General features: G+C 44.8%; 1 protein-coding gene across 1 annotated transcript in view; it reads left to right on the top strand.

Annotated features, from left to right (window-relative positions):
- Positions 1-3,527: 3,527 nt before the first annotated feature.
- LOC138096930 (zinc finger protein 724-like) overlaps positions 3,528-21,368 on the top strand; it is a 32,171-nt gene continuing 14,330 nt past the window's right edge. Inside the window, 2 exon segments of the mRNA XM_068993165.1 lie at positions 3,528-3,693; positions 6,617-6,747. Of these exon segments, the coding sequence (XP_068849266.1) occupies positions 3,528-3,693; positions 6,617-6,747 (297 nt within the window).

The following is a 21,368-nucleotide window of genomic DNA, read 5'->3' as shown; positions in this document are numbered from 1 at the left end:
TATGGTTTTTCCAATGGTCATGTATGGATGTGAGAGTTGGACTGTGAAGAAAGCTGAGCACCAAAGAATTGATGCTTTTGAACTATGGTGTTGGAGAAGACTCTTGAGAATCCTTTGGACTGCAAGGAGATCCAACCAGTCCATTCTGAAAGAGATCAGTCCTGGGATTTCTTTGGAAGGAATGATGCTAAAGCTGAAACTCCTGTACTTTGGCCAGCTCATGTGAAGAGTTGACTCATTGGCAAAGACCCTGATTCTGGGAGGGATTGGGGGCAGGAGGAGAAGGGGACGACCGAAGATGTGATGGCTGGATGGCATCACTGACTAGATGGACGTGAGTCTGAGTGAACTCCAGGAGTTGGTGATGGACAGAGAGGCCTGGCGTGCTGCAATTCATGAGGTCGCAAAGTCAGACATGACTGAGCAACTGAACTGAACTGAACTGAACTGATGATAAGCTCTGAGTGACTGTGTATGAATGATTGCTCATTGAAGGAAGTGAAAGAGAACTTCACAGTCCATGGACTATGGAGCCTGAGAGAGTCCAAAACCTGAGGTTCCGTGATGACCTCATAAGGCTGAAAGGTGGTGCCAGTCTCTAGGGGACGTTATCTCTCCTGAGAGGCTGGATCAGGTTGAGGGTTTATACCAGTCTGCCAGTATTAAGAGGCATCTTAAATCTCCCACCGGTGAGTGATCAGGTGGATGCAAAATGAATGTGAATAAGTTTGTGGTCTGATTTCCTCGAGTTTCAGGCTCGATTGTATGGCTTCACGGCCTTCATGGCTACGGAGTCCGAGTGGGCCCTAGCTTGCAGTTCCCTTGCGACCTCATACAGCTCAAGGTGGTGTCTGCCTCTGGGGGACCCAGTCCCTCCATGCAAGACAGATCTGCATTAGGGGTTTATACTGATCTGCCAATGCTAAGAGGCACCTAAGATCTCCCTGAGGCCAGGCCCAGGCAGACACCTAAATGGTCTCCTCTTTTGAGGGGGCATCCACCCTTGTTTGTCTTTTTGTCCCTGACTCAGGACAGGATACATAGGGAGGGAGAAATTATTGGTTACTTGTTATTCTTCTGTCGACTGACTCCTTGAGCCGACATCTAAGAGATTAGGTTTTCCTCAAAACCCTGCCAAGTAGATTACATTTGTCAACATGGGTGGAAGCTCCTCTAAACCAACAGTCTTGATAAAGAACTTTAAGAAGGGCTTTGGAGGAGATTTTGGAGTCAAGATGACCCTTAGGAAGCTTAGTAACTTATGTGAGCTCCATTGGCCATCTTTTGATGTTGGATGGCCACCAGAGGGCACTCGACCTGCCCACTGTCCAAGCAGTGCTCCAGGTAGTCACTGCGACTCCAGGACATCCAGATCAGTTTCCATACATAGACGCCTGTGCTGGGAGCCAGCATGGGAGATCCCACCCATGACAAGGTCATGCAGGACTCGAGGGACTCCCTGGGCCATCCCACCCATGACAAGGTCATGTGGATGAGACCTGATAAGCAAGGCCTCAGGACTCAATGGACCCCCTGGACCTGCTCGAGCATCTACCCCAAAACCAGAATCTGTCTGTCTTACTATTTTATGTCTTTCACCAACTCTTCTGACATTAACAGGGGGCTATCCCCAACCACCTCTTTTCTGGGGAAAATCAACTTAGGGCTCTAGTTGATAAATCTCCTGGGCATGAAAGAAGTATTTCAAACCTCCTCTTAGCATTCTAGCTTACTTGGCAGGTTTATCCAGACTCTTGTAACATCGTTGAGCCAATGCTTGCTGCCAAGTTCTCATATCCCTTATCCATTATGTTCCTGGGAGTGCATATAGTCAGGATGTAGAAAAAACAAGCAGCAGCTTTAGCATTTGCAACATTAGACTTTGAGTTAATAAGTTCTTTCTTTGCTGTAACCCACTGAATCTTTGCTCCATAAAAAAGTAACTCTGTACTTTAAGGGAGACGCAGGCTAGGAATTTAAGAAGAAACACTTCAAGGGAAAATTATTGTTCTGGCTGACCAACCTTTATCAAAAAGGGGTCATAAAATATCAACAGGCCTCTGGACCAGAAGATAATGTACAAAAAATAAGACTCTTGCAGGAAGGAATCTGGTGTCGATAAAAGTTAATACTGATGGAATGTTGAGTTGACTCTGCATTTTTCACTTTGCTCAATGTACAACTCAGGGTATAAAAGCCCTCTCTGAAAATAAAGTGACGGGCCTCGCTCATTGAAGCTTGGTCGCCCCGTGTCATTCTTTCCTTATCTCTTTCTCTGTCTCTCAGTCGCGGACGCCGTTACCCTGAAAATACCCTGGATCCAACCAAGGATGGGCCCTGGTACTCCTGGTTTCTAATAGCACAGACCCTGCCCCCACGGGCAAAATTGTGAGCAAATGGACAGGGACAGAGTAGGGTATTTGTGGCCCAATCATTCAGAAAACAAGAAGGAAAAAAAAAAACCCTATATTCCAGGGAGATGCAGTAGAAGAGCCCCTGATGCCCCCACCATACAGTCCCCTGACTCCACAAGCCCCAGCACAGCCAGCACCAGAACCATTGCCAGCAGTCCACCTCCCTCCGTGTCCCTCGTACCACCTCATGAGCAGGACTCCAGCCCTGAACAAGGAGGGACACGGCTCCGCTCAGCCAAACAATCTAACCAGCTGGCCTCAGCCCGTCAGATATCACTGAGAGAAACTGAAGATCCTCAACAAGTGAACGAGGATGACTCCGTCCAGCCTGGTCGCTCCATCCTCTATCACCAGCCCTTCAGCACTACTGATCTCTTAAACTGGAAACAGCATAACCCAGCATACTCTGATAGACCACAGGCTATGACTGATCTCCTAGAGTCCATTTTCCACACCCATCAGCCTACATCGGATGACTATCACCAGTTCCTTATGTCTTCCTTCACCACTGAGGAAAGGCAATGCATCTTGACAGAAGCCCAAAAATGGCTCGGAGGGCAAGCCCCTGCAGAGGTCTTAGATGTAGAAGGATGGGCATGAGAAGCGATGCCAGAGACAAGACCTAATCGGGATTTCAATATCAGAGAAGGCCAGAAACCCTGATCGCTACCGTGATGCCTTTCTGCATGGACTTTGAGCGGGAATCAAAAAGCCCACCAATATGTCCAAAATTACAACAATAATACAGAAAGTAGATGAAACCCCCACCAATTTCTATGAAAGACTGTGTGAGGCATTCTGGACATACACCCCGTTCAACCCTGAGACTCCTGAGAATCAACGAATAATTAACACTGCCACTGTGGCTCAATCCTGTGCAGACATCCAACGAAAGCTCCAAAAGCCAGAAGGCTTTGCTGGGATGAATGCTGCACATCTTCTGGAAGTAGCAAATAAAGTCTTTGTGGACTGAGACCATGAAGTCCAACAAGAAGCAGATAAAGGAATGAAACAGAAAGCAGCCCTACTAGGAGCAGCATTGAGGGGCTCAGATCCAGTGAAACAGACTGTTCCCTCATGGAAAGGGGAAACTAAGAGACCACCTCTATTGCCATGACCAGTGCGCCTGTTGCAAAGAGACCGGACACTGGAGGAATGAGTGTCCCCACCACAGAGGGACATCTAAAAGGTCGAAGAAGTTCAGTCGACACAACAAAGAAATGTACCAGCCTGAGCCGGCCCCCCAAAACCTTATTGGCCTGGCTGGAACAGAATCAGAGTAAGGAATACCCAGCTCCCTGATCCTAGGCCCCCAGGAACACATGATCTCAACAAAAGTCGGGGGCCAATCAATGACTTTTACAGTGGATGCCGGGGCTGAACACTCCGTGGTAACCACACCTGTGGCTCCCCCCACAGGCTGAACAGTGACTATTGTTGGGGCCACAGGGGACATGACATCCCGTTCGTTTTGCAAGGCCCATTCGTGTCAGCTAGGGGGCCATCTGGGGACCCGTGAATTTCTCTACTTACCGGAATGCCCCATTCCCCTGCTACGGAGAGACCCACTGGCAAAGCAGGGACACAAATCACCATTGCCCCCAGAAAGCCTGGGAGAAGCCTGTGAGAAAGAGCTCCCAGGTTTGGTCAATAACCATGTGCCCATTATAGTGGACCCGAAGCCAGAAGCCACACCTGTTAGATGGAAACAATATCCAGTACCACGGGAGGCATGCCTGGGAATTCAGGACCACATCCAGCACCTATGAGATGCCAAGTTCATAATCAGATGTCAGTCTCCTTGGAACACCCCACTCTCACCAGTCAAAAAGTCTGGAGGAGATGACTACTGCACCATCCAGGACCTCCACGCTATCAACAGTGCAGTGATCATCATCCACCCAGTGGTCACAAATCCTTACAGTCTTCTGAGTCTTTTACCGGCTCAGACATGCTGTTCACATGCCTCGATCTCGAGGATGCATTCTTCTTTCTTCGACTGTCACCAGCCAGCCAGCCCTTGTTTGCCTTTGAATGGGATGACCCACACACTGGGAAAAAGACACAGCTGACTTGGACCCGACTGCCACAAGGCTTCAAAAACCCACCTACCCAGTTTGGTGAACACTTGGCTATGGACCTTGGTGCCTTTCCCGGAGAAATTTTGAACTGCACCCCACTCCAGCACGAGGATGACCTGTTGCTAGCCAGTCCCACCCAGGGGACTTTTGGAGGCACCAGGGCCCTGCTGGCTCTACTCTCCACCACAGGGCACAAGGTGCCATGGAAAAAGGCTCAGATCTGCAGACAGGAGGTCAAGTACCTCGGGTTTGTCATCTCAAAAGGGCATCGGGCACTCGGACATGAGGGGAAACAAGCCATCTGTTCAATACCTCGGCTGAATACCAAGAAAGAAGTCCATGAATGGGGCTGCTGGATTCTGTTGGATGTGGAGACCGGGTTTCTCTGAAATAATGAAGCCTTTGTTTATAGCCACAGCAGGGTCTGGTAAGGACCCCCTGGGGTGGGAACCTGGAAAAAAGAAAGGCCTTCAAGGAGATTAAGAGACTCTTGACTAGCGCTCCAGCATTAGGGCTGCCAGATGAGACATGGGACTTTACCCTCTTTGCACTGCACTGGGGGTCCTCACACAAAGAGTTGGGCCATGGTAGTGCCCAGTCGCATACTTGTCGAAACCACTGGATCCAGTGGCTGTGGAATGGTCTGTGTGTTCAAATCAGTGCTAGTTTTGTGACTTGTGCTCAGAACAATGCCAGCCAAGGACCAAAACCCAACCCAGGGGTGCTGACCATTGGGACACTGCCCTTTGAAGATCTAGAAGTGGGTTTTACTGAAGTCAAGCCCTATAGGGTGCCGTAAGTATTTCCTTGTGGTAGTCTACACCTACTCGGGATGGGCTGAAGCTTATGGCAACCCACTCCAGTATTTTTGCCTGGAGAATCCCATGGACGGAGGAGCTTGGTGGACTACAGTCCACGGGTCGCTAAGAGTTGGACACGACTGAGCGAATTCACTTTCACTTTCACTCCACATGCACTGAACGGGCACGAGAAGTGGCCAAGGCCCTGTGAAGAGACATGATCCGAGATATGGGCTGCCTCTCTCCATAAGGTCTGACAATGGGCCAGCTTTTGTGTCTTAGATGATCCAAACTCTATCCTGGACACTGGGACTCAAATGGAAGCTTCACACTGCTTACAGGCCACAGAGCTCAGGGAAAGTTGAACACATGAATTGTACCCTCATGACTACCTTAGCTAAACTCTGTAAGGAGACCAGTTATCTTGGGTCGACAAGTTACCCCCCAGCCTTACTCCAAGCCCGATGCACCCTGAGTCCTCAGGCTATTCTCCCTTTTAGATTTTATATGAGAGGAAACCCCCAGTGATAGGAAAGCTCAAGGGAAACCCCCAACAACTAGCCGACCTGGAGATGTCCTGACACCTCCAGATCCTGGGAAAAGTCTTCTAACTTATCGCCCAAGAAACCTTAGAAAGGACACCCATTCCTTTGGGCAATTGAGTTCATCCCAATCAGCCAGGGGATGAGGCATGGGCTGAAGATTGGAAAAAAGAACCAAGTCAGCCAGTTGGGACAGGCCCTCACACGGTTGTCCTGGCAACCCCTACTGCTGTTAAACTTACAGGTATCATCCCTTGGATCCACCAAACCAGAGTCAAGAAGGCAGAGGCTTCCTGTGATGAGAACCCCTGGGAAACAGTTCAGGACCCCGGAAATCCCATCAAGGTCTGGTTTCAAAAACAACGGCCCTCACCCACCAAAGACGCTGAGCCCTGCTCTAGTTGCTCCAGAAGCTGATTAGTCCATGCACGGCAGAAGCTTGAGGATTCCTCAGCCTTGCTCCAGACAGACTCCAGCAGCTGGCTGGTAAATGCTCAGCGGAGGCTTGAGGATATGGCTATCCAAATATTAATAGATTTTTATTGTCAACCCTGGCCTCTATCCCTGATTGGTATTATTGCTGTGCTGGTCACTACAGGACTAGCTTCAGTCACAGCCCAGGACTGGGATTTGGGTCAGAAGCTGTGATTAGCATATCAGATTAGTCTTGATTGCCGCCTAAAGATCAGGAACAGAGGAAGCCAAAAAAAAAAAAAAAAAAGGCTCAGAAAAGGGCAGGAGAAACAAGAACGTTTTTTTCTCCATTTTCACTGCAACAGTTGCAGGTGAAAGAGCTGTGTGGATGCCTTTGAAGGTATTTTCTCAACCTGTGAATGTGTGTTTGCGACATAACATCCCCAGAGAAGACTCAGACCAGCAGGAAGAAGAGGAGGAAATGGCAGCTTCTCAGGTAAATGTCCTGTCCCGGGTTTGGGGCTGTGTCTGCTTTTCCTCCTGAAATGCCTGGACTGAGAACCTGCAAACCTTTAGTTCTCTGATTCTAAGTTTTCTCTCTGGGGGATTTGTTGTCATCTTCTTATTTTTTCCTTTTTTTCTTATAATAGTGAAGAGCAGCTCTTTAGACTAACTTCTCCTTTAAATCCAAGAGCCTGTTATCCATTGTCTGTATCCCGGCTTTCTCTAGAGCATGATGAATTCTCAACATGAATTAGTGACGTTCAGTTGTTCACTATATGCCCTTTGGATGAGATCAACACGGGGAGGCACTGGTACCAGAGATTCCCACTGGGATGTGGTCTGGTGTTAGGATCATAGTGAAGTAGGGGAAATGCTGTGGTGAGTTTACGTGTGCATGCAGCTTCAGCTGATTAGAACAAGAGTTACAGATTGTCCTTATAAATAGACTGAACTCAGTGGCCCACATTCTTCAGAAAAGTTTCAGAAATAAAAACGTTGCAGAGACTGCTCTACATGGATAAGTGAGACTAACTACTTAAATGTAGTATTAGGCTACAGATCAGGGAAAGCATATACGAAGTGAAGTTGCTTAGGACACATTTATAAAATATTTGTTTATTTGGCAGCACTGAGTCTTCGTTGTGGCAGGTAGGAACTTCAGTCGTCCTTGTAGTTTTCAGGTTTTTTGGTTGTGACATGTAAACTCTTAGCTACAGCATGTGGGATCTAGTTTCCTGATCAGGGAAAGAACCAGAGCTCCGTGCATTAGGAGCTCAGGGTCTTAGTCACTGGATCATCACGCAGTCCCCAAACTAATGTTTTTTAATGATAGATTCAGATCATCTTTTCCATAATAGTGTCAAAATACCCATGCAGTGATAATGCATTCCTCCATGTACTTCTAACTCCATGACTTATATTCACTGGTTTAGGTGTTTCTGTGAGATTCCCATCCTATAAATTTGTTTTTTTCCATTTGACTTGAACATGTGTCTTGCAAAGAAAAAGTGAGGGATGTACCTAAACTATCACAGTTAAGGGAGTAACTTCATGTCTTCTTACGTCCTTTCTGCTTTGGAAAATGAACAACACTCACGTGTGTTTAGCAGAGATACTGGGATTTGGGAGTGGCGGTTTTCATCCCAGGCCCAGGCCTGATCTTTCCAGTACACTCCATGCTCACATCACAGAGTCTCATCACAGTATTGTATTTTCCAAAATGTTTACAAGAATCTTAGTCCTAATCTATGCTCAACTGTATTAAAATTTAAAATACAGCTCAGTGCAAATAAAGAGTATCATCCTCTAACATGATGTACATTTTAATCCATTCAAAATTACCTGAGTTTAGTGACATGAAAATTTTTCTCTCTTCCTCCTAATGAGCATATTGCCCCATTTGAGTGTATGTCTGCACTCAGTGGAGATGAGTTTGAGTAGGCTCTGGGAGTTGGTGATGGACTGAGAGGGCTGGTGTGCTGTGGGCCATGGGATCACGAAGAGTCAGATACGAGTGAGCAACTGAACTGAACCGTATGCATAAAAATATTAACATGACTTGATCAATTTTTTTTTTCTTCTTCTTTTCTTTTGGCTTTGTTTTTTTGAAGAACTTCTGGGGAAGGGAGTGACTACCCATTCCAGTATTCCTGCTTGGGAATTTCTTGGATAGAGGAATCTGGCAAGTTAGAGTCCATAGGGTCACAAAGAATGGGACATGACTGAGTGACTAAAACATTTCTTGTCTTTTGTATTCTTTACAGTTACAGAAACTTCTATCAACTTTTCTTAGTTGTCTCTGTGAATCTGTCTGTGTTTTATTAGTTAAAGTCTAAAGTACACAAACTGAAGTAAAGTTTAAGCTCTGCCATTTAATAGCCGTTTGTTAAAATATGTGCCAAATGGTACAAGGGCAACATTACTGATTTTTAGTTATTTCTCTTGCACTTTCAAAACTCTGATAAAAACAATCAAAGATATAGAGTATATACTAAATAGTTAAAATGATTCTTTCTGCCAAGGTTGTGGTTACCCAAAGAGTGAAGAGCAGATAAAACCAAGGAGGGTCTTAGAATGCAGAAACTGAAAAACCAGACCCCTATTGTCTCGTGTCTGGAAATTCTTTTCCAACCCGCACCCAGACCATGACATTTTCGGTGACTTGTTCAGGGACTTGGAGTCTCTTCCCCACCTCCTCGCTTCTGCTTTCTCATAGGGACCCTCTGCCAACAGGCAACTGTTGTGGAGGCAATTGAGGAACTCTGGCCAGAGTAACCCTCTGGTGTGTTCCAAATACCCCACTGCTCACTGGCACCCAGAGTAGCTGCCACTTGAATGGGTGAGGGTCTCTCCTTTGTCTTTTCTCCAACTGAGGACTACACCAACCAGTACTGTGTGGGCACAGGTCAGACACATAAAAGCCATTAGGGCACCTGCCACAGGAGGCCTCCCATGTGAGGATAGTGGGGCACGCAGAACAGATCAGGCCACAAGGGCATCCGCTCCCAGCAGGACAACTTCTGCCCACCATGTCAGGCACATACTGGTTGAAGCAAAACAGAGACCACTGTCCCCGGGCCACTGCCTCCTGGATATATTGTAAAGCGGATTCCTCAGCCTTCTTCCCTATCACTTTCTCTTCTTTCCCTTTTGGTCTGGATTGATTTACAGGAGCCTAGGTGTTGTCTGAGCCATTCCAAGAGTGCCTTTCACGTTTCAGGGAATCACCAAATGATGAGTCACCTGGTTGCTCCCAGGAATATCTGTCTTTCTCTGCCCGTGTCACCTGGTGGCTTAGCTGCACGGTTCTCAGAGGTCTCCTCTCATTGTTGGACGCAACTGTTGGGATGCTCAGCCATTTTGTTCATTAGTCCCACGGAAAGATTATTGGGGGAAAAGGGACGCCTTTCTGTCAGCCAGTGACTCTCAGTATTCCCATTCTATGGTAGGTAGGCTAAAAGTGGGTTCTGTTACATCCCAGGAGGCTCTCTCATACTCAACCCTTGGCTACATTCTCAGAAACTGGAAACTTTTGACCCTCCTAAAGGCCTGGCTCCAACAGAAATGGGGGATCCCCAAAAAATGGCCTCTGAATGACACACTAGGTTTTTCCAAAAGAAGGGAAAGGACTCAGAATTTCCTTATATTCTGTTGTCTCCCTGTGTCCTGTCCCTCTCTGTCCGTCTCCGTCAGATTTCCTAGATGGCCCCTCCTCGACCTTTCATATCCACATGATCTCTAGGAAAGGATTCTGAGGTTCCCTTTGGTCCAGGTCTTTCTTCTATATTCAAAAGCCCAAAGGATCAAAAGCTGTCCTTATGTTCTAAAGAATCCCCTTCTAACTAAGCTTATCTCTCAGGTGAGATGTATAATCTCTCATTATGAGTTTCTTTCCCTTTAAGTGATTTATATTCATTCTTAAAATCTTTTGTTACTTTGGTAAAGTAAATAAGCATTACTGAAGATTATGGTAGGAGAAGGCAATGGCACCCCACTCCAGTACTCTTGCCTGGAAAATCCCATGGACGGAGGAGCCGGGTAGGCTGCAGTCCATGGGGTCGCTAAGAGTCGGACATGATTGAGCGACTTCACTTTCACTTTTCACTTTGATGCATTGGAGAAGGAAATGGCAACCCACTCCATTGTTCTTGCCTGGAGAATCCCAAGGATGGCAGAGCCTGGTGGGCTGCTGTCTATGGGGTCGCACAGAGTTGGAACGACTGAAGCGACTTAGCAGCAGAAGCAGCAGCAGCAGCAGCAGCAAGATTATGGTACATGTAGACAAAGCTCATTCTTCTTCTACAAATATAAACCCTCATGGTTAGACTTTTGCCATCCTGATGTCCTTAAAACGTAGCCATGGTCTGCTCCTGAATTGCAGAATTAAAAATGGGTGAACAATAGCTGTAAATAAGAGTCAGTGCTATGGGAAATCCAAGATGGCTGCATGGCTTTTCCCGGCTCGCTGACAAACCCCATTTCTATTTGATGGGTTAAAGCCTTCCCTGGCTACAGGCTTAATGCCCTCATACTGAAAAAAATTGTTTCACTGAATATTAAGTTTTGTTCATTGTTAAATTAAGTTTCAAGTTTTGTTAATTAAAGTCTAGTACAAGACCTTTTAGAACTAACACCCAAAAAAGATGTCCTTTTCATTATAGGGGACTGGAATGCAAAAGTAGGAAGTCAAGAAACACCTGGAGGAACAGGCAAATTTGGCCTTGGAATGTGGAATGAAGCAGGGCAAAGACTAATAGAGTTTTGCCAAGAAAACGCACTGGTCATAGCAAACACCCTCTTCCAACAACACAAGAGAAGACTCTACACATGGACATCACCAGATGGTCAACACCGAAATCAGATTGATTATATTCTCTGCAGCCAAAGATGGAGAAGCTCTATACAGTCAACAAAAACAAGACCAGGACCTGACTGTGGCTCAGATCATGAACACCTTATTGCCAAATTCAGACTTAAATTGAAGAAAGTAGGGAAAACCGCTAGACCATTCAGGTATGACCTAAATCAAATCCCTTATGATTATACAGTGGAAGTGAGAAATAGATTTCAGGGCCTAGATCTGATAGATAGAGTGCCTGATGAACTATGGAATGAGGTTCATGACATTGTACAGGAGACAGGGATCAAGACCATCCCCATGGAAAAGAAATGCAAAAAAGCAAAATGGCTGTCTGGGGAGGCCTTACAAATAGCTGTGAAAACAAGAGATGTGAAAAGCAAAGCAGAAAAGGAAAGATATAAGCCTCTGAATGCAGAGTTCCAAAGAATAGCAAGAAGAGATAAGAAAGCCTTCTTCAGCAATCAATGCAAAGAAATCGAGGAAAACAACAGAATGGGAAAGACTCGAGATCTCTTCAAGAAAATTAGAGATACTAAGGGAATATTTCATGCAAAGATGGGCTCGATAAAGGACAGAAATGGTATGGACCTAACAGAAGCAGAAGATATTAAGAAGAGGTGGCAAGAATACACAGAAGAACTCTACAAAAAAGATCTTCACAACCCAGATAATCACGATGGTGTGATCACTCATCTAGAGCCAGACATCCTGGAATGTGAAGTCAAGTGGGACTTCAGAAGCATCACTACGAACAAAGCTAGTGGAGGTGATGGAATTCTAGTTGAGCTATTTCAAATCCTGAAAGATGATGCTGTGAAAGTGCTACACTCAATATGCCAGCAAATTTGGAAAACTCAGCAGTGGCCACAGGACTGGAAAAGGTCAGTTTTCATTCCAATCCCAAAGAAAGGCAATGCCAAAGAATGCTCAAACTACCGCACAATTGCACTCATCTCAAATGCTAGTAAAGTAATGCTCAAAATTCTCCAAGCCAGGCTTCAGCAGTATGTGAACCGTGAACTTTCTGATGTTCAAGCTGGTTTTAGAAAAGGCAGAGGAACCAGAGATCAAATTGCCAACATCTGCTGGATCATGGAAAAAGCAAGAGAGTTCCAGAAAAACATCTATTTCTGCTTTATTGACTATGCCAAAGCCTTTGACTGTGTGGATCACAAGAAACTGTGGAAAATTCTGAAAGAGATAGGAAAACCAGACCACCTGACCTGCCTCTTGAGGAATCTGTATGCAAGTCAGGAAGCAACAGGTAGAACTGGACATGGAACAACACACTGGTTCCAAATAGGAAAAGGAGTCCGTCAAGGCTGTATATTGTCACCCTGCTTATGTAACTTATATGCAGAGTACATCATGAGAAACGCTGGACTGGGAGAAACGCTGGACTCGAATAAACACAAGCTGGAATCAAGGTTGCCAGGAGAAATATCAATAACCTCAGATATGCAGATGACACCACCCTTATGGCAGAAAGTGAAGAGGAGCTAAAAAGCCTCTTGATGAAAGTCAAAGAGGAGAGTGAAAAAGTTGGCTTAAAGCTCAACATTCAGAAAACGGAAATCATTGCATCCGGTCCCATCACTTCATGGAAAATATTGGGGAAACAGTGGAAACAGTGTCAGACTTTATTTTTGGGGGCTCCAAAATCACTGCATATGGTGATTGCAGCCATGAAATTAAAAGACGCTTACTCCTTGGAAGAAAAGTTATGACCAACCTAGATAGCATATTGAAAAGCAGAGACATTACTTTGCCAACAAAGGTCCGTCTAGTCAAGGCTATGGTTTTTCCAGTGATCATGTATGGATGTGAGAGTGGGACCGTGAAGAAAGCTGAGTGCCGAAGAATTGATGCTTTTGAACTGTGGTGTTGGAGAAGACTCTTGAGAGTCCCTTGGACTGCAAGGAGATCCAACCAGTCCATGCTAAAGGAGATCAGTCCTGGGCGTTCATTGGAAGGACTGATGCTGAAGCTGAAACTCCAATACCTTGGCCAGCTCATGTGAAGAGTTGACTCATTGGAAAAGACCCTGATGCTGGGAGGGATTGGGGACAGGAGGAGAAGGGGATGACAGAGGGAGGATGAGATGGCTGGATGGCATCACCGACTCAATGGATATGAGTTTGAGTAGTCTCCAAGAGTTCGTGATGGACAGGGAGGCCTGGCGTGCTCTGGTTCATGGGGTCGCAAAGAGTCGGACATGACTGAGCAACTGTACTGAACTGACTGATGCTTTGATGCCTGAGAGCTGCCATTTGGAACCTATTTCTGAAGTCACTTTTGGAAAAAGGTCTGACCCAGATCAGCCAACTATGGATGTTTTCAGTAGGAAACAATGTCTTTGTTAAGCACTTTATAAATTCCAGAGTTAGAAAGGTGTTTTTACTGCTTCCTGGTAGCTCAGATGGTAGAGAACCTGCCTACAATGCAGGAGACCAGGGTTTGATCCCTTGGTCCAAAAATTCCCCTGGAGAAGGAAATAGCTACCCACTCCACTATTCTTGCCTGAAGACTTCCATGGATAGATGCGCCTGGCTGGCTACAGTCCAAGAGTCAGACATGACTGATGGACTAAGCACACAATTGTCAACTCTATACACTGTTGTCAACTCTATACAACTCTATACACTGTTTCTATAAAAGATCATTCCTATAGATTTATTTTGATTAATCATGGAGGTGCTGTTGGCACACATATAGTAACCTTAAAAATGCATGATTTCTGTAAGGTACTCCATGATTTCACATATATGTGAAGTCTCTGCAATTCCAGCCATTAGTTACATTAAACATCAGGCTTCATATCGCTTGGATTCTACAATAACAATCACTGTCACAAAAATTACACTGTGATTTCCTTGGTGGTCCAGTGACTAAGACACCTCGATTTATTTCCTTGGTGGCCCTGTGACTAAGACACCTCGCTCTCAATGCTAGCTGCAGCGAGGGCAGGGGTGGGGGTTGGGATTGGGGACAGGTGCCTAGGTTTGATCCCTGGTCAGGGAACTAGATCCCATATGCCACAAGTAAGGTCCGGTACAGCCAAATAAATATTTTTCAAAAAGAATTACACTAAGATACACTAGGAGGCATTGGGAACTGATATCTGGTGTAGCACCTAATCTCTCTTTAATAGCTCCACTTAATTTTTAATTATTCCTCCTTCCAGTGTTGCTTTGGCACTGCATTACTTTGAGTCAGAACACGTCCCTTTTCCTGTATGGTCACCGACCCAGACTCCCCAAAGCACCTGTTTCTTGCAGATTCTTGCCCACAGGCTGAAACAGAAAATACTCACCTGATATCCTCACATAGCGCAGATATTGGGGTCAGGGTGCTGGTCACGGCAAGCTGCTCTTGTGACAAGGAGGAAGGCAGCCAGACCCCTAGATATGGGTTTGTGATCCTGTGAGCTCATGTCCCCTCAGAACTACAATTATCTTTCCACCTGTATCTGCGATGTGAGACAGGCTTGGGGAACTGATTATTTATGATAATCTTTATTGATCAGTTGCTAATGATAAAACAACAACTAAAAGTGTGTACCTATCATCTCCAAAGGGACTATTGAAATGCTTGAGGAAGGTTCAATTCCCTTTGGTCCCTGGAGACAGACAAGGACTCACAAGGAACCAGCAGTAAATACTGAGGTTTAAGAAAGGAAGGGAATTTCATGTGTCTGCATGTACAGTTTGTATCCATGAGAAGTGTTTCTACCAAAAATGAGTTATTTCCTACTCTTGAGACCACTGAACTTTGCCTCTATTTAGATTATGAGTAGAGAAATGGAGCCAAAAAACCAGAGAGGGACTTTCAAGAATTTCTCCGTCATTTTACAAAGATGAAATTTTCATACCTCATCGTCTGAAATGTCATAGAACTTCTCAAAAAGTGCCTTGAGGCAAATACCCCGTGTTTATAGTTAGGATTCAATGTCTGATATATAGAAATTGCCACATAATGACCACTGTAGTCTGCAATAACAGGTACACCTTAGTGCCATCTCCCTAGAGAATCTTCTAGTTCTTAGTGACCAAAGTCATATTCAGAACCAGAGGTTCCAGCAGGGAATCATGAGATTTGACCTACTGATAATTCTATGATAAAAAGCAATATCCTCTACTTATAATTTGTCCCCACTGACAGATAGTTCGGAGAAGGCGATGGCACCCCACTCCAGTACTCTTGCCTGGAAAATCCTTGGATGGAATAGCCTGGTAGGCTGCAGTCCATGGGGTCACTAAGGGTCGGACACGACTGAGCGACTTCACTTTCACTTTTCACTTTCACTTTTCACTTTCATGCATTGGAGAAGGAAATGGCAACCCACTCCAGTGTTCCTGCCTGGAGAATCCCAGGGACAGGGGAGCCTGGTGGGCTGCCGTCTATGGGGTCGCACCGAGTCGGACACGACTGAAGCAACAGAGCAACAGCAGCAGCAGACAGATAGTTACGAAACATATTTTCTTTTCATTTTGTTCACACCCCAAAACATGTGGGACCTTAGTTCCCCGGTTAGGGAAGGAACTGCAATGCTGCATCGGAAGGTGGGGTCTTAACCATTGGGCTGCTGGCAATGCTCCTAAACACATTTTCTTTAATAAGTAATGTAGTACCTTGACATACATTTTCCTTTATATTGTAATGATTAATGCTTTCTGTGTAAGAAATGATTCAATCTTGAACTCTGAGATCTTAGCTCCCTGAACAGGGATTGAACCCAATAACCTGCAGTGAAAGCAAAGCATCTTAACCACTGGACTACCAGGGAAGTTGCTAATCTCACATTTAAAGAGAAAGGTGTACTCTCCTGGGATACAATGGTTTGTGGGCCTCTCACTGTTTTTCCTGTGTTGAGTTAGCCCTTCTCCAGATTATCCTTTCAAGGACTGGGTGAAGAGGAGGAGGTTAGGAAAGAAAGCCAACAGTGGGGAGGGTGTTTGGGAAGCTAGTGAAAAGCAGTCAATGTGGTCCACGCGCCCTATTTGCCTACTTTCGTGCCCAGTTTTAGCACAAAAAGTCCTGCTTCTTGGAAACTTGTTCAGTCCTGGAAGAAGCAGGGCAATTGGTTGCTTCAGCAGCAGCAACAACAATTAACAGAGGCAATCTGTGTATCAAGAGATTCTGACAAGAGTAACGAACGGTATGTCATTTCTGTGGTTACGTTATAAACGACACTGTGGATTCAGGTCTCCCTCTTTCTTTCTGGAATCACTTCCTAAGAGAAAAGCCAGCTGCCCTGATGTAAGCAGGTCTCTGGTTACAATTACTGAGGCTTCCTCCCAACGGATTATCTGAGTGGTTGCATTCACTTTTCGTCACTGAGGAGACACCCATCTTCACACACTCACACAAAGGGCTTTTGAATTTTCCCCGTTTTTCAGTTTGCTGAAAACATCTCGGCTTCCCACAGAAGCGGCTCTCAAAATTCTTTCTCTTTCCCATTATATTGTTAGAAACACTAACTTAGAGCAGGCAGGAAGCAGCTCTGCTCCAGAGGAAATCAAAGAGACTTAAAGGCATCAAAAGGCAGAGAATGGAAGCACAGCTGGACAGAAGGACCAACAGACCCAAAACTGACAGGGGTGGGGTTGAGGGGAGGCAAGGCTCTGTCCTCAGGAAGCAACAGTTAGAACTGGACATGGAACAACAGACTGGTTCCAAATAGGAAAAGGAGTACGTCAAGGCTGTATATTGTCACCCTGCTTATTTAACTTATATGCAAAGTACATCATGAGAAACGCTGGACTGGAAGAAACACAAGCTGGAATCAAGATTGCTGGGAGAAATATCAATAACCTCAGATATGCAGATGACACCACCCTTATGGCAGAAAGTGAAGAGGAGCTAAAAAGCCTCTTGATGAAGGTGAAAGAGGAGAGTGAAAAAGTTGGCTTAAAGCTCAACATTCAGAAAACGAAGATGATGGCATCCGGTCCCATCACTTCATGGGAAATAGATGGGGAAACAGTGGAGACAGTGTCAGACTTTATTTTGGGGGGCTCCAAAATCACTGCAGATGGTGACTGCTGCCATGAAATTAAAAGACGCTTACTCCTTGGAAGAAAAGTGATGACCAACCTAGATAGTGTGTTCAAAAGAAGAGACATTACTTTGCCAACTAAGGTCCGTCTAGTCAAGGCTATGGTTTTTCCTGTGGTCATGTATGGATGTGAGAGTTGGACTGTGAATAAGGCTGAGAGCCGAAGAATTGATGCTTTTGAACTGTGGTGTTGGAGAAGACTCTTAAGAGTCCCTTGGACTGCCAGGAGATCCAACCAGTCCATTCTGAAGGAAATCAACCCTGGGATTTCTTTGGAAGGAATGATGCTAAAGCTGAAACTCCAGTACTTTGGACACCTCATGCGAAGAGTTGATTCATTGGAAAAGACTCTGATGCTGGGAGGGATTGGGGGCAGGAGGAGAAGGGGACGACAGAGGATGAGATGGCTGGATGGCATCACTGACTCGATGAACGTGAGTCTGAGTGAACTCCGGGAGATGGTGATGGACAGGGAGGCCTGGCGTGCTGCGATTCATGGGGTCGCAAAGTGTCGGACACGACTGAGCGACTGAACTGAACTGAATTGAAGGCTCCGCCCCCACTGGCCCCGCCCATAAGTACCTGCGTTTCCGGCCTCGTCCCACCCTCTCCCCTTTCGTCGCCTCTCGTTGGCCGCGGCGTAGCGCATTCACCTTCCTCTGTACCGGATCTTCCGCCCGCGTGCGCAGTCCTGCAGACGCGGAGTTGAGTTTAAATGAGCGACAGTGTCCTGGTGAGTTTGTTTCTTTGTTTGTTTAAAACCCGATTCCTAGTCCACAGCCTGTTGTCTTTCACACGTGGGTTTCGGGGGTCTCTGTGGACGTTCAAACTACCGTCCCCATTTTCCCGTCCCCAGTGTGTCCTCGCATCGCCGTGAGAAGTTCTGAAGTCTTTTTTAGCTGCCGGGTCCCTGGGTCCACGTCCGCTTCCTGTTGATATCGTTCTAGAGTCCGTGTCCTTCTCTGGCAGTTCTACCTTCTAACTTGTAGAGACCGCTGCTTAAAGTCCTGCATTGCCCAACCGCTAGGTCCCTGATCCACGAAGAGGTGAAGGAGGCTCTATTCTGTATGGACTTTGGTCAGGGTCTCGCCTAAGGTTTGAAGGGGAGGGTCAGCCTAGAATGTGTGGTTTTCACAGGAAGGGCCGCGAGTTCTGAAGAAAACAATAAAACTAAAAACACCTCGTTCGATTCTGTGTTCCAGAATCCCTGCTGTGTCAGTGGCCGTTGAGGATGTGTTTTGTACCTGTTGAGATCCTCCCTCTGTGTGTTGGCTGTGTTATAGTGATCTCAGTGTGTTTTTCTAAGTATTGAACAGTCTATTTTCAACATGCAGGGGTCACTTACCAAGACTAATCTTAACGTGAGAAGGAAGCCCAGAGGAAGAGGAAAGCAAGGAGTCAGAAATGACTCATGCCGAGGTAAGAGGCATAGTCCTTTTGTTCTGTCTTTCCTGAAATGCTGTTTCTTTGGACTTGATAAGCTTCTTAACTTCTGAACGGGTTTGTTTGAACTGACCAATAGTCATCATCCCAAGGGACCTGGGACATCAGTGTGCAGAAAACAGTGTTGCCAGCCAAAGAAGCTCACTCAAGGTTTTAAGTCTTGAGTTTTTATTGGGGTTTAGCTACATAGGCGGGATTGATAACATCTCCAGCATTCTCCCCTCCTTAGAAAAGTGAAGTCGCTCCATCGTGTCCGACTCTTTGCCACCCCGTGGACTGTAGCCCGCCAGGCTCGTCTGTCCATGGGATTGTCCAGGCAAGAATACTGGAGTGGGTTGCCATATCCTTCTCCAAGTTATCTTCCCAACCCAGGGATCGAACCCAGGGCCTCTTGCATTGCAGGCAGATGCTTTATACTCTGAGCCACCAGGGACGCTAATAAGCCCACCTGGCTCAAAGCCCCAAACTTCTAGTCACTTCCTTGGTCTTTGCGAAATGGCCAGCCTCACAACCTGAGTTATCCCATTATTAAACTAGGGATCGACCATAGGTCATGTTGTTAGCATAAATTATCAGGGCCCACGGAGAGTAATAAAGCCACTTCACTCCCTAAGGAAATTCCAAGAGGAAAAAAAAAATAAATTCCAAGAGTAGTTAACCCACTTCCTCGACCTGGGGACCAAAGCCTGTCAAATCTTTTTGTTGTTGTTGTTAGTTTTAGTATTTATTTATTTCTGTCTATACTGGGCTTTTGCTGATGCACTTGGGCTTTCTCTGTTGTGATTAGGAGATGCTACTATCGTGTTGTGGAGCTCTGGCTCTAAGGCACTGGTTCAGTCGTTGTATTAATAACTGGCAGGCTCTGGAGCAGGTGGGCTTTAGTAATTGTAGCACACTAGCTTAGTTGCTTCAAGGCATGTGGGATCTTCCCTGACCAGAGATGGAACTCACATCTGCTGCATTGACAGGCAGATTTCTCACCACTGGACCATCAGGCAAGTTCTTACATTCTTTATTACACAATGCTGAAACCTAAATCTTTCTTTTATGCCCTTTGATTTTTTTTTCCCCTCTGATTTTTGTTGTTACCTTGGAATACCTCACCTAATTGCATTATTTAAAAATATTTTGTTGTGTTTACCTTCTATTTTATTGTTCAAAATAATGTCTAAGTCTCTCTTTAAGTGAGCTTCCTTGGCTACCTTGTAGCTATTTTGCTTCATATATTTTGAAGTTTCACTAGTCTATACAGTCATAACTTCATCTGTAATTTGGCAGAATTACAGATTTACAGATTATAATTACAGAAATCTGTAATTTCCCTCTATTTAGGTTTTTTTCACTTTTAAATTCAAAATTATGTTGGCTCTCCTAGATACAGCTGAGACTTATATTTGAAATATCCACGTTTGTTTTGAGTTTGAATTGTTCTGAAATTGCAGTCACTGAAGTCTTTATGTCACCACATCTTCCAAGTAAAACTTGTGATTTTCAGACTTTATGTGCTTCAATAAAGGTTTACATTTTTGCACATAGGTCTGGAAATGTGTTCTAAATAGGTGTCATGGTATATTTGCTAATAAAATGTAGACTGTTTCTCATAGTTGGTTTTGATCATTCTTACTAAAGAGAAAACAATGTTTTCAGCGAACCCAGGTGGCTCAGTGGTAAAGAATCCGCCTGCCAATGCAGGAGAACTGGGTTTGATCCCTGGGTTGGGAAGGTCCCCTGGAGAAGGAAATGTCAGCCCCCTCCAGTATTCTTGCCTGGGAAATCCCATGCACGGAGGAGTCTGGATGGCTACAGTGCGGTCCCAAAGTGTTAGACATGATTGATGTGACTTAGCACGCATTCACACACAATTTGTAAATGTTTGTTTTACCATAAATGCTAAAATACACTTGAGTTTAAAAAAAAATGTGGGTTAAAAATGTTTCTTCTAAAAGATCTGTTACTTATGGAAGGTTCCTTTTACCTTAAGTGTCTTTATGTATGCATCTGTGTGTGCAGGCAGAAACCTAGGTTTATATAAAAGCCATCATCATTTCCTGAATATTTTTATTTATTCTAACCTTTGAAAATTGTTCTTACATATTTTTCTTGGCCTTAGATTATTTCATTTTAGTGAAATGAATATATAATTCCATTTAATATATGTATGCATGAAAATGTTCATATGATTTGATCAGTTATTTTTTTGTATTTTGTATTCTTCACAGTTAGAGAAACTTCTATGAACTTTCTTTAGAGTTGTCCCTAAATATTTGTCTGTGTATTATTAGTTAAAGTTTAGAGTACATAAAGTGAAGTAAATCTAAGCTGTTTAAGGAATGTTTGCTACATATTTGCAAAAAGGTGGAGCAACAACATAATTGATTTTAAATTATTTCCGTTACACATCCAAGCCTCTGTGAAAACTCTCAAAAAAATACATAGTATATCCTAAATAGTTAAAATGATTGTTGCTACTGAGGATGCTATCATATTTGCTCTGTAAAATTTGTAAAACACTTGAAGTTCAAAAGTAAATATGAATGCTTACCTTACTATTGTATTTCATAACTATTAAAAAAAGTCATTCATGGAGCAGAATTTTGGACATCACTAGTTAAAAGAAGCTTGTTAACAATACTCTGAAAAAAATTAAGCTTGCTAAAATAAATGGCACATTTCTCCCACTCAAGAACTCTTGGGTCAGAGTATGCCTGTTTCCTTGATAGACAATTCATCCTGTGTCATACAAATACAGCAC

This window comes from Capricornis sumatraensis, chromosome 20 (genome assembly GCF_032405125.1).
Source record: "Capricornis sumatraensis isolate serow.1 chromosome 20, serow.2, whole genome shotgun sequence".
NCBI classification, from domain to species: domain Eukaryota; kingdom Metazoa; phylum Chordata; class Mammalia; order Artiodactyla; family Bovidae; genus Capricornis; species Capricornis sumatraensis.
The sequence above is the reverse complement of the archived record's forward strand: the minus strand, read 5'-3'. Positions and strand labels throughout refer to the sequence as shown.